The sequence below is a fragment of the Brassica rapa genome, chromosome A04 (assembly GCF_000309985.2).
Source record: "Brassica rapa cultivar Chiifu-401-42 chromosome A04, CAAS_Brap_v3.01, whole genome shotgun sequence".
In the NCBI taxonomy this organism is placed as follows: Eukaryota; Viridiplantae; Streptophyta; class Magnoliopsida; order Brassicales; family Brassicaceae; genus Brassica; species Brassica rapa.
Window position 1 is genome coordinate 12,795,321 of NC_024798.2, and position 13,024 is coordinate 12,808,344.

Consider the following 13,024-nt stretch of genomic DNA (forward strand, 5'->3'; position numbering starts at 1 on the left):
TTTGTAGGGTATCACCCATATAAACTCATTCTTTTTTTTTTTAACAACGAAAGATTATTCTATTATTCAAATTTAATTCTGTTGTAAAATTTGGCCAAACACGTAGTTCCAAATAATTAATCATTGTGATCAAATCTTTGCAGTATGTTCCAAATATTTAAGTATTGCAGCATACTCTCTCCATAGCCCATTCATAACTATACGTCACCATATAAAATATAGTTACATAGAAGAAATAATTATTGGGCGGTTGTTTTCATGAAAAAATCTCATGTATAACTTTGCTTCACAAATAACTTTACGAGAGTAAATATGAATTTAGAGTGAATATTATTACCTTTTATACAAATAAAATAATAACTACAAATTATTCTTTTTTCGCAGACCAACAATCCCACCGAAAAACTAAGTGGGAATTGTAAAAGAGACCATCTATACCCATCTTACCCTTTCTAACGTATTTCTTGTGTTCTTCTTCCTACTGAACAATATGCCATCCCGAAAAAAGATAAATACTAATAAGAAAACTTCATTCAACAAGCTGCAGAGGAATTAGTACAAGGGTTGAAGAAGTGAGGCTTTGACGAGATGGAGAAAGCTCCCTTCGTCGTACCTCCATCCACAACCACCGTGGTAGCCACGCTGCTGCCGCCTCCGACACCTTTTCCTCCGCTTTCGCCGCCGCTTCTGCCACCGATTCTTTCACATGAAGGACACATCGTGAGAGTAGATGCAGGCATGTGCATGTAAAAGGGGGGATGAGTCAATTTTAGGGTTTTGAGTTCTTGAATCTCTTTCTGAAGTCTTATGTTCTCATCTGTTAATGTTTCACAACATTTCTTCAAAAACTCACAATCTACTTCTGTTTGCTTTAGCTTTGTTCTGTTCAAATTTAATTAAATAAAGAAAAGTATTCAATAAAAAGAAAATAATGTTCCCTACAATCTTTTTTGGATAACTGTAATAGAATATAACTTACCTGGCTCTTCTATTTTGGAACCATACTTCAACTTGTCTAGGCCTAAGATTCAGCTGTCTTGCCAGATCTTGTTTTTGCTTCTGTAAAAAAATGAACACGATTATTCAAGGATTATAAAAGTATTTATAAACGTATTAAAGGATTAGAATTAATAATTACGGGATTAAGGGTGCTATGGTGCTTGAAGCTTTCCTCAAGAAGAGCAGATTGCTCTTTGGTAAGCCTAAGTTTTTTTCTAGCACTAACACCTTCTTCATCTTCATGGTAGTCACTTATAAGTCTCTCCGTCTTCTCCTTCTCCTCCTCCTCCTGCGACTCTTCGCAGCCGTCTCTCTCTCTCTTCACTACTCTTCCGGTTGAGAAAGAAGAGACTCCGCTGTGAGATGAAGTCTGACGGCAGAGCAGGTCAGCTCCGGCGACCACCATCATTGATGGATCGCCGGAGAGGCTTAGAGTCAACGATGGGTCGGACTTGTAGCCGGAGGAACGTTTGATGGTATTATTGTAATTGTTTGAACTTGGTGAGAGACCTAATCCAAGAACAAGACCTGTGTTGCATGAATCATCGAAACCCATCTGGAACAAATCTTATGGAATATATGATTTTACCAATGTTCAAGATTTCGAGAGGTGAGACTTAAGGAGAACTTTTTTGATGAAGTTTAGAAGATAATGGGAGGAGATGATGCCAAGAGGCTTCTTAAGAAGGGAGAAGAGAAGTATTTTTTTCGTTTATTTTATTTTTATAATTTGATGAGTGGGTGGATAGCTAATAATTATTAATCAAAGGGATGAATGTATTTTCTTGGTAATTCTTTTTCTGAAAAGAATAATGTGAGAAATTATTTATGGCACAATTTTCTCTCTTTTATATTTTTATTTTTATTTTTCTTACTTGCAAAGGTTGACCAAATGAGCATCCCACTTGGCACTTGCTACTATTCGTCCCACTAAGAGAAAAGTTCCCAAAAAGTTGAATGATTTTATATTTGGTACCCTTATCATACCATGTATAAATTTAATATTATACGTTGAAAGTTTCCTTCATTAGTGCTCTCGTGTGTCGTCTCGTATCATTAGTTCAGTCGGCATAGTATTTTAGATTTATCATAAAGCGTTACTAAAGGCAACATAAATTATCTATCATTTTTCTTAATTTTCTCAGAGTTTTATCATGAATAATCTAGAGTATTAATTAAGAATATTTAATAAACAAAACGTTATGGGGGAGGAAATGTTATGGGGAAAGTATATAAATCTATATAAGAATATATATCTATTAATAGTAACTAGAAAGTGATGAACAGGTGCCTTTAAATAACGGACCACAAGTCTGTTTACCTACCAATTTTCAGCCTCTACACAAACGCATTGGCCCTTCATGTTCAATTATTTAATTAGACATCATACATTTTAATTAATTATTTCTAAAAATACACATATGGATAGCGATCCCCACCATCTTGTTTAGGTTTGGTTCTCTTGATCTCTTTCACCAATTAATTTAGTACTTTGTGGAAAAAGTTAGGCATATAATTTATTCCAAAAGTTTTAAACAAGGTCAGCACCATACAAATTATTTTGTTAAATATTCAATCTTAATTACTATGAATAACTATCTTAAATTTTCAAATTGTCTCTTAAATTTTATTCCTATTTCATATCGCAATCATCTATATTTACAATAAAAATTAATATCAGTGTAAGAAGAAAACCGAAACCCATGCCTACTGCCTTGTGCACTTGGTTAAGTAACACACACACAACAAACTGGCCATGATGACACAAGTTTACTCCAAAAATCGTGAGGTTCTCGGCAAAACATAAAGCATGTTTTTTTTTGCTAAAAAAAAAATGTGTATGTAGTATGTATGTCAGTCACAACATAAAGCATGTTAGTTTGGATGATCCCATAAAAACGTTGTAACTTGTTACAAATCATCTGGTTATTTAAACAAAAAAAATGCTACAAATTATCTCGTGATTTCGCAGTTTGTGACATAATCTCCAGAATCAAAGTGTATTTAGTCTGACACTTGCGTTCCATAAAATGGCTCAATATTACCTAAATTCGAACCTGAGTTTTTACGATATGTCATATGTGGTCCAAATAGTTGAAAAGAAATGTGTCTTAACGTCTAAAATGACTTTTCGTTTGGTTACCTGACATATTATAAGAAATATCAAGAGAGTACAAAACAAAAAGAAATATATATTTTTGGAGTAATTGACGAAGAAAGTTAATGTGTAACCAACCCTCAGTTGGGTTTGGACCGTTTGGTCTTAGCTTTGTTATTTGTTTTGACACTTCCAATAATGCCTCTGTCGGCTATACTCGTCCAACCAAAGTTAGGTTACCCATCCTATACATGCTATTATTATCATTATCTTTTATCCCTATTTTCTATCGATGATCTAAATCACTTTTCATATTGCTTCTTTAAATTATCTTGTATCCCTTAATCCTGATGATTGTCGCCCACACACGAGGATTAAAGGTTTTCGGCTATGAACAAAAATATAATTCATATTACAGTAAAACCTTTACACCAAAACTATAATTTTTTTATTAATTTATCGATATACTAATTGAACCAAAAACTCAATTTCTGATTATAAAATTATATTATTTTATAGAGATTTTTAGTGTATATTAATTTATAGAGTATTAATTTGAAGAGATTATACTGTATATATTTTTTCATATTATATTTCATTTACTATTTCATTTTATATTTATATTATATGCTCTTGCTCTGGTCGGTGAATATATGAATCTCAATCCAACATTTTTAACTATTAAAAGAAAAATATAACCCATAACTTTATTATTATCATAACGAAAAATTAAGACTAAATACTTTAAAAAAAATTATTGCTGTATAAAAAGATTAAATAAGCACGTAATTTGTCAATTTCATATGATTGTATGACATTTGACATTTTCTAAACGGTACAAGTTATCATAGTTTGTCTTGACATTTGAGAATTAAGTGTTTGCACACTTGCAGTTTACCAAAAGAATTTTGAGAATTTATAAAATCGGCATGAAGGATAAACATAATTTTATTCCGACAAAAGAATGGTTTGTAATTGAATAATTTAATTTAATAAAAAGCAATCTATTTTATTAAAAAAATATTTACGAAATAAAAATTAATTAGCCATTAATGTGATTTACGTAAAATACATCTATTTTTATTATATTTATAATTATTATAAAATATTATTTTAATTATTAATTATATATTAGACTATTTTAATATAATATATCATCACACATGTGATAATTTTCCCACTAAATAATATTTTTAGTTATGAATATTTTTATTTTACTATAGAAGTTTTTCTATAATATTTTTAATTATTTTTATTTAAATTCATTTACTTTTAATTTCAAATTAAAAATCATAAAATCATAATATTTTATATATTCCATTAGTAATTAAATTACTATATTATGATAAATATAATTAAATATCTTAATATAAAAAATATTTTTAATTTATAAAATAAAATTAATATGCATAAATAAATGATATATTTAAACTGAGCTGTTTTATAAAAAATTAAAAGTTATTTTAGTCAACGCAATACAAATCAATTTACATTACATAACCTTTACAAAATTGTTTTTAAAAAGGAAGTTTTTATAGTCATTTTAAAATAGTGATTTCGTGTTTAATATATGTCAGAACTTATCAAATCGTCGAATAGATCGTTACAGTTTGAATTAAATGTTATTCTTCACATGGTTAATTTTTCATAAATATAATAAAACTCAACTAAATTTGTCAAAAGTGAAAAAAGCAAGACTTGAATCAGTATGTGCGAAGGCATTAAATTAGACATATCAAAATAATTTGGAATGCATGTATGATTGCACAATAATATTAAGTTATCTACTAGTAACAAATTTGGTTTCTCATTAAGAAGAGTTGGTCCTCGCCGCAAGACCAGTGTCCTCAGGACTCAGGAGAAGGTGTGGCAGAGTTGTTTCCACGACGACATATACATTATTTATTATAATGTGATTTAGTTAATTAATCAAGATCCTAACATCAGTATCGTGCGAAGGTTTTTGGAGGTCCGAGTCGAGTTCAAAAAAAATTTACATGATATTTTTTTAAAAAAAATAGTTCTCTTTAAATTCGAATTATATAAAATATTTCTTTTGAAAAAACATATACATATATATAACACTAAAAAGTTTTGATTTATTACCTAAACATTTTCTAAATTTTATGCACCAGAATTTTATAAGCTAAAAAAATAAAAACTTTGGATTGAAATATTGTTCGCGGTTAAAAAGCTAAATTTTAGCATTTAAATTAAATACAATGAACTATATATTCAAAATATTATAATTTTTAATCAAATTCTATAAATATATTAAATAAATCTAACTCATAACATATATAAAGAAGATAAATATGGATCAATTATTTGCAGTTAATTAAAAGTAGAATCTTTATAGTTTTATATAAAATATAGTAAAATTGATCATAAATAACTATTTAAACAAAAGTTGAATTTAGAATCAAACAATAATAAAAATCTAACAAAAAAATGCATTAATTACCATGTAAAAATATTTTTTTTGTAATTAGAAACCCTAAAAATTTTACAAAATTTAAGTTTCTTAAGTAAATGCTTTTTTTAATAGTTTGTAAGCACGGCTCTGCCTAACATTGAACTAAGTGTGTAGAGATTTAAAGAATATAAAGAGAGTACAACCTAATCATTTGGTATTTTTAAATCAAGAGGTAAGAAGACGAAAATTTTAATTGGCTCGAACCGATATTTTAATGGAATGTAGGCGATCTTCTAAAGACGCCATGATTATTTTTTCCTTTAAAAAAAAAAAACGGGCCTCCGTGATTAATATTATTGTTTTGTTCTTTTTGTTTAAATTTCCCAGTTTCTCGTAATAATATCTTAAGTATACTTATGAGACCTGGAGACATGCTAGATATTGTCCATCATCTATTTTTCTAATCAGGGGTAATTCGACACCGGTAGTAATATCATAAGAGTGAATGTAATAACTAAGAAATTCATTTATCGTATTTCTAATAAATAAAAATAAGATAATTTGAAAGTGACACACTTATTTGATTTTTTTTTAAATTAACCTATTATCTATAGTTTTTTTTAGATTCCTTGATAATGATGAGATATGAAATTTAGATAAATTTTATTGAGTTTCTACATTATTTTTCGTCGGCATGAAAATATGAATAATAGAAAAAATTTGACTATGGATAGAAGTCGTAAGAGGAAATGATAAATACATAGTTTATTTGAATAAGTCAGGAAGAAGGTGGAATTAAACAAAACAGTAATAAGGATGTCATGTTTCTAAATAATAATAATAATAATAATAATAAATAATGGAATCTAACCCACAAGTAGCATTACTTTTTAAAGAGTTCAGATGATTGATAAAATTAAATTAATCATCTTATTAATACCTCATCCCCAACAATATAGAAAAACATGGTAAAAAGAAAAAAAAACGAAAAAGTGGTGGTTCACATGTCATCAACAATAAGCACCATCCATCGAAATATCGAATCATGGCATCCCTCTCAAAATTCTTATCCACACGACACGAGAAGCAAAGCAGCTCCAAAACAGTATCTTTGTCAGTTTGGTTCGACACGTTCAAATCTAGACAGCTTCAAACATTTGGGTCCTACCAATGATTTGTTATGATGGAGTCTGATTCTGATCCTCCCATATATAAAAAGAATATATGTAAGTGTAAATCATGATAATGACGACTTTGATGACAATTAATCCACTCATTAATTCCAAGCTTTAACATTTTTTATGTTTTGTTTTTAATTTTTTTTTTTTTTTTGACAGCAAAGAATTTACAGACTCATGTTGACTCATGTTTTGTTTTTAATATTCTTTTGGTTTTAAATATTATTTCCAAATTATAAGTTCTGATCCCTTTTACGGACATCAAATTATATGTATATAACAAAACACTTAGAGTATTACACACAACTTCCCCCCTATTTGCACTCCATATCCTATTTCTCTTTAATTTTTTTCCCTCTATCACTACCATTTTCCCTCAATTCAATGGTGTATCCCACTCTTTTCAGTATATTGAGCTAATTTGCTCAAACACTTAATTAAGAAAAAAAATAAGAATTTTAAACCCGGCTCTAAAATTATTTTTTCATTGTTTTTCCTCTACTTTAGGAATCTGAGATACAAACAAAACTATATATACTATTATTTGCGAATTAAATTTTTGGAATCGAACTCTCACGTTAGAATGATTAATATCGTTTATACCCTTAATGAATAAAATTTATAAATTAACTAAAACATAAAAACGAATTTAAAATTATTTGGTTAGATAAGTTATTATTAATAATAAAAAAACTTATCCAAAATCTGAAAGATATATTTTAAAATAAAAATAATTCCTATATATTTTGTGTTGTTATCCGAAAACATATTTTAATAAAAAATTTAAATACTAAAAAATTAAAACTAAAAACACACAGAAAACATATAACTGAATATTATTCATATATACTATTATTTGCGAAGTACATTTTTGGAATCGAGCTCTCACGTTAAAAGTTAGAATGGTTAATATCGTTTATACCCTTAATGAATAAAATCTATAAATTAACTAAAACATAAAAATGAATTTAAAATTATTTGGTTAGATAAGTTATTATTAATAATAAAAAAAAACTTATCCAAAATCTGAAAGATATATTTTAAAATAAAAGATAATTCCTATATATTTTGTGTTGTTATTGAAAACTAAAAACATTAATATTATTCACAGAAAACATATAACTTAATATTATTCAAAAAATATTAATCATATTTTATACTCAATTATTAATTTTAATAAATAATTTTAGATAATTTTTTATTACATGTCAATAGAAAAAAAATTTAGTTGAGAGGTTTTAATGTTAAAGCCCCATAAATCTTCTATCTTTTACTATATTATATTAAAATAAATATAAATTCATGTATATAGTTTTATGTATATTTTTATGTATATAAATGTTTTGAGGATTATTTTACATAATAATAGATATTTTATTAAAATAAAAAACTTTAGCGTGTATAGAAAAATTAATATTAAATTAATTATTAAATATTTAAAAAGCGTGAAAATAACTTATTCAAATTTTTGAATTGATAATATATTTCTTTACAAAATTTTATAAAATTATTAAGCCCGCAAGTACGGGCAAAACACCTAGTTTAATTAATATAACTGAAACTAAATTATCTATATTATGTAAGTAGCTATTATATTGCTATAAAGCAAAAATAAAGTTTTATTATGACATTAAAAATATATGCTGAAAAAAAATTATGTGGATTTCAATAAAGTTTTATTATGACATTAAAATAAAGTTCTTTTCTTTTCATTTTCATATAGCGTTAAATTTCATTTTCGGTATATTTTTTTCACTTTTAGGTTTAGTGGTTGTAAATTTGAGGCGGCGAAAGGTGTAACATCGATATATGGTGATGCGGAGGTTCCTTTGCATCAAGACCTAGCTTTGTGGAGGTAGATGCAGGTCGTGATCCCCAAATTTTCTGTTATCTCCCAAGTTTTCTTTTCGGTTTTTGGTTTCAGTAGCGAGGCGGCTGCAGCTTTCTCGTGAGGAGGTGACTGATTGTTCTGAAGTTTTGTTGGAGATTAGATCCATGAATCTTACCTCTCTGCTATTAGTTTCTTTGAGGACATTGGCTTGAGCATGGGGAACTCGGGTTTTCTGATGGAGGTGGTGGAGGTAAATTGGTTGTGGAACGTGGCTTCGGCCCCTCTACATACCGGTTCTGCATCGGCAAAGACTCTTCAATTTGTATGCTTTTGTTTGGTCTTCGTTTCATTTTTTTTTTCATCGATATGTTATGTTTTTTTTATTTATTTTTTCGATGGAATTTACCCTTCTCTTCTTCAATTTTCTTGTCTAGTTCTTTTTGAAAATTACCTCTTCGTCCAGTTCGGGATAAATGGAGTTTTCGAAGAACAACAGTTTTAGTTGATGTAGCTGCTGCAGTAGAGGTTTAACTTTGGGCTCGTTTTATATTTTGAACTGGTTTGTTCTAGTTTTAGCTCGTTTTTATTTTCAGCTGTCATTGTATGTTTAAATAACCAAGAAATGATATGAATAGCTTAAAATATATGTAATTCAATAAATTTGGAACACCGAAAATTATAAAGGAAACTTTGCATCTTGAAGATTTTTCTTATATCACCAGAGCTAAATAATCTTCTGTATATAAGTTATTTTACATAGAAAAATGCAATCTTTTAAATATAATAAATATGCGATAAAAAATGAAAACGAATGTAATTGTATAATTAAGGACAGACTGAGTTGGAAGAATGATGAATGGATTGTCTGATCTTTTTCATCATCTTTCCGGCTTTGCGGCCAGCCAGACATATTGCTTTTTTTTTGTTCTAAATTTTATTTTATTTTGTTATTATTTTCTTACGCATACATAAAAGTGTAAAATGCATATACTCATATATATGTACGCGCAGTTAAATTGTGGATTCCACTAACATAATATATATAAATATAGTTTTTTGTTACTATTCTACTTCCAAGATTTTTTTTTCTATTCTACTTCCAAGATCTATATAAAAACATTTTAAAAAATTATATTTGTATGTTACAAAATATTTACTGATTTGTGCTTTTTAGTTTTTACCTATAATAATCAAGTTTTGTTTTAAGTAACTTTAGTTTAGTGAACGCGCAAGTGCGAGCAAATATAAACCTATATTTTCATGATAACTGTTGTGAAATTTTACGATTAGAAATTAATAATCTATTCAAATTGAATATCTGAAAGCGATAATATAAATGTTAAGCCTTTTTCAAAAAATAATAATACAAACGTTCATAAATATATTTATTTTTTTATTAATATATTTTTGAATATATTTTACAGAGTACTGACATCAAAAACTAACTAGTGGAATTCTTATAATAAATTTTTCTTTCGAATTCTATATCAGATTTGTAGCTTTTTTTTTTTGAAAAGAAAAAATATTGTGTTTTCTTTAATGGTGTATAAAGTATGAGTGTTTTTTTTTGTTTTTGAAAAAGCTAAAGTATGAGTGCTCAAATAACTTCTCCAAATGTACTTCTAACTGTGTTTCATGTCTTAAGCATGTCCATAATTTAAGGTATCATCTTTAAGAAAAACAAATTAAAGGTATCATATTCATATCATATTCGTGATATATTCCAAATAGTTTCCACGCATAATCATCCCTCTAGATTAATTCTGTTTTTAATCAGTTAACCAATTTTCCTTTTATTTAAATAATTGTAGTGCATCTAGAATATGGCATTTAGACTTTTTTTTTGTTAGACTATTCCCCAATTCTAATTTTTTTAAAAGAAAGGAATATTACCTTGAAATGTAAAAGGGTGTAAATAATTGAATCAAATTGGATAATTAAGAAGAATAAATAATTGAAACACTTTGGCAAAGAGAAACCAAAATTTATAATAATAATAATAATAAATTTGATAAGAAAAATGACTTGATGAGGTCAAATTTTGACTTTGTAAACGACGAATGATTAGACACCCAAATTCTGGTCAGCGAAATATATCATAATTAATCGCATTAAGGTTTACATATTTATATATAAAAGTTAATATCACTAAAACCATATTCTATAACCGCTAACATATTTCATTCATACAATAAAAAATAATTGCTAGCGAATTTTATTTTTGGTGATATTAGTTATAATTTTAGAACAACATTAACCGTGAGTATTTTAATACTTTTTATTTTTTAGTTATGTTATTAAAATTTATTTTGTTAAAATAATATAAACTACTAGAATTTAAACACTTGTCACTTTAATCAGAAGACCGATTTTTCAAACTCTAGATAAAGGACCGATTCTCAACTGTTCACATATTTTTCTTTTTTTCTGATTTTTTTTTTTTCTAGAACTCCTCTACAACCCATAGTTGGAGGTGCTCTTAGCTGCCATTACCATTCCATGCTTATAATGACTACCTAATTCTATGTTTTCTCATTATGAATGCAACCCAATAATACGTTACGAAAATAATTTACGAAGTGGACAATTGGCTAATAGAATGCTCAAGACACGACGAGACGCTTCGAATTATTTTCCCAGAGAAAGGTCATAGTTTATTTCCGTTTATTTTACTGAACTTCATTCACAACTCTTTTATAATCCTCTACAGATGCATTCATTTCACTATTTTTTAATTAAAACTAGATCGTATTATGTTCGATCAAAATGTTTCCTGGATCTTACCACTACACAACACACATATGTACATAAATATTTGTTGTACGTATATCTAGGCAGACAAATACTTGGTCATTTTTTTTATTTTCTTGTAACTTGGCTTACATACTTGGTCATTTATTAACCTAAAAATATTGCATCATTGCTTGCGTTATGAAAGGTTCTCTGAAACAGGGAATTGCGTACGTGCGAGAGTCCATAGTCACTAATCCACTATGGTGATTCACTCTTCGCCTTGGAAATATACTCGACGATTTTGTAACGCTTTAACTGTCCAAGGAGTCTTACCACGTCCATTCACTATTCATGGGTTTCATTCCGTGCAACGGATTGGATAATTTTACGAGACTTAAAAGACTTGTTTACTGACGTTACAATAACTACATGAATTTTTTTTCATGTTTTGACTTCATTCAGATGATATTAGAAATCACTTTCTGATAAGTTACCCATTCTACGTGTAACTATAATTATGAAGTTTTTTTCTGGATATGTAACCGAAAAAATAAGTATAATTTGATGATTATATAGTCAAAAAAATTCTATTAAGTTTTGCACATATACCACAAACCGAAATTTACAATTCACTCACTCTCAGAGAACGCAATGTCTTTGTTGCGCCTCAGAATCATAACCGCCCATATTAGAGTGACCCCATGTAGGATCCAACATTCATTTGGGTTTGGTTCTGATTCTACTTGTAACGCCTCGACCGCCTATGACTAATGGATCTCCCACGCCCGCTCACTCGGCCCATGATCCCATTCCATACGACTGACGGTGCGTTAATTTTCGGAGGCTCAAAAGACTTGTTTGCTGATCTTGTAATCACTATATGATATTTCTCCGTGCTTTGGTCTCACTCACATGATATCATGAATCATCCTTCTACTACTCTAATTTAAATACGCTTAACTCTGAATTTTTTTATGGATGTGTAACCGAGAAGGTAAGTCCATTTTATTGGCATATGTAACCAAATCAATTCTATTAAGTGTCTGAATGGGAAGCGTAGAAAAAAACAGATCGCCCACCAAAGTGTTTCATCCACTTAAATTTGCCATTCATACAAAAGTTAATAAAACAAGTGTACTAAACAGTAAAAGTGAGAGTACCACTAGCAGTTAAAAATAACAAAGGATTTATGGTACACAAGCGGTACAACTCTTCTACCACAAATATGAAGTGGACCAAGTGGATAAAAGACAGACCATACCACTAATTTCTTTTGTTAATTCTAAAATATATTGTATCAATATCATAGCATTATGAATTTAATTCAATTTGATGGATTAAAAAACAGTTTTTAATTCGATTCACCAAACCATTTGTTTTTAAGATTTTAAGATATGTATGGATTTTAAATTTTTACAAGATATGTATTTTATTATTTGACATAATACTTTATTTTTTTTAATGAGTTATTCTCTTTCAAATTTTATTTAAAATATTCTACAATTTTATTTAATATTACCGTTAAAATTATTATATTATTTTACCTAAAATTATAATTATTTATAAGTCATCCAATTATATATTATAATTTAGAAGCTCAAATAATTACACTGTAATTTCTTAACAATGTGTTACTTTCAGATTTTTTAATATTTTAAATTTATTAAGTTAGTTAATATTAAATCTTAAACTGTTATACTGTTTTATCAAAACATAATTATTTTTAAATCATACAAAATTAGATATGTATATATATACATATATATATA

The 13,024-nt window shown here is 27.8% G+C and overlaps 1 protein-coding gene and 1 long non-coding RNA gene across 3 annotated transcripts; one reads left to right on the plus strand and one right to left on the minus strand.

Moving 5' to 3' along the window:
• Positions 1-297: 297 nt before the first annotated feature.
• On the minus strand, positions 298-2,697 carry LOC103864393 (homeobox-leucine zipper protein HAT9). Its single transcript, XM_009142147.3, has 3 exons — positions 1,139-2,697; positions 980-1,059; positions 298-882 (listed from the first exon to the last, which is right to left on the minus strand). The coding sequence occupies exons 1-3, from the start codon at positions 1,553-1,555 to the stop codon at positions 534-536; spliced, it is 846 nt and encodes a 281-aa protein (XP_009140395.1). The 5' UTR covers positions 1,556-2,697; the 3' UTR covers positions 298-533.
• A 4,981-nt stretch (positions 2,698-7,678) lies between these two features.
• Positions 7,679-11,849, plus strand: LOC117133398. Of its 2 annotated transcripts, none has more exons than XR_004457170.1 (2): positions 7,679-11,168; positions 11,461-11,849. It is a non-coding gene; the product is annotated as an uncharacterized LOC117133398 (long non-coding RNA). The 2 variants fall into 2 exon arrangements; XR_004457171.1 differs by having other exon boundaries at positions 11,475-11,849.
• The last annotated feature ends 1,175 nt before the right edge of the window (positions 11,850-13,024 follow it).

Bases quoted from the DNA above. Each gene is read 5' to 3' on its own strand.
- LOC103864393 (XM_009142147.3), bottom strand. From the start codon at position 1,555: ATGGGTTTCGATGATTCATGCAACACAGGTCTTGTTCTTGGATTAGGT. The intron at 1,060-1,138 runs GTAATTATTAAT...ATTTTTTTACAG, and splicing joins ACCATAGCACCCTTAATCCC to AAGCAAAAACAAGATCTGGC. The intron at 883-979 runs GTAAGTTATATT...AAATTTGAACAG, and splicing joins TTCCAAAATAGAAGAGCCAG to AACAAAGCTAAAGCAAACAG.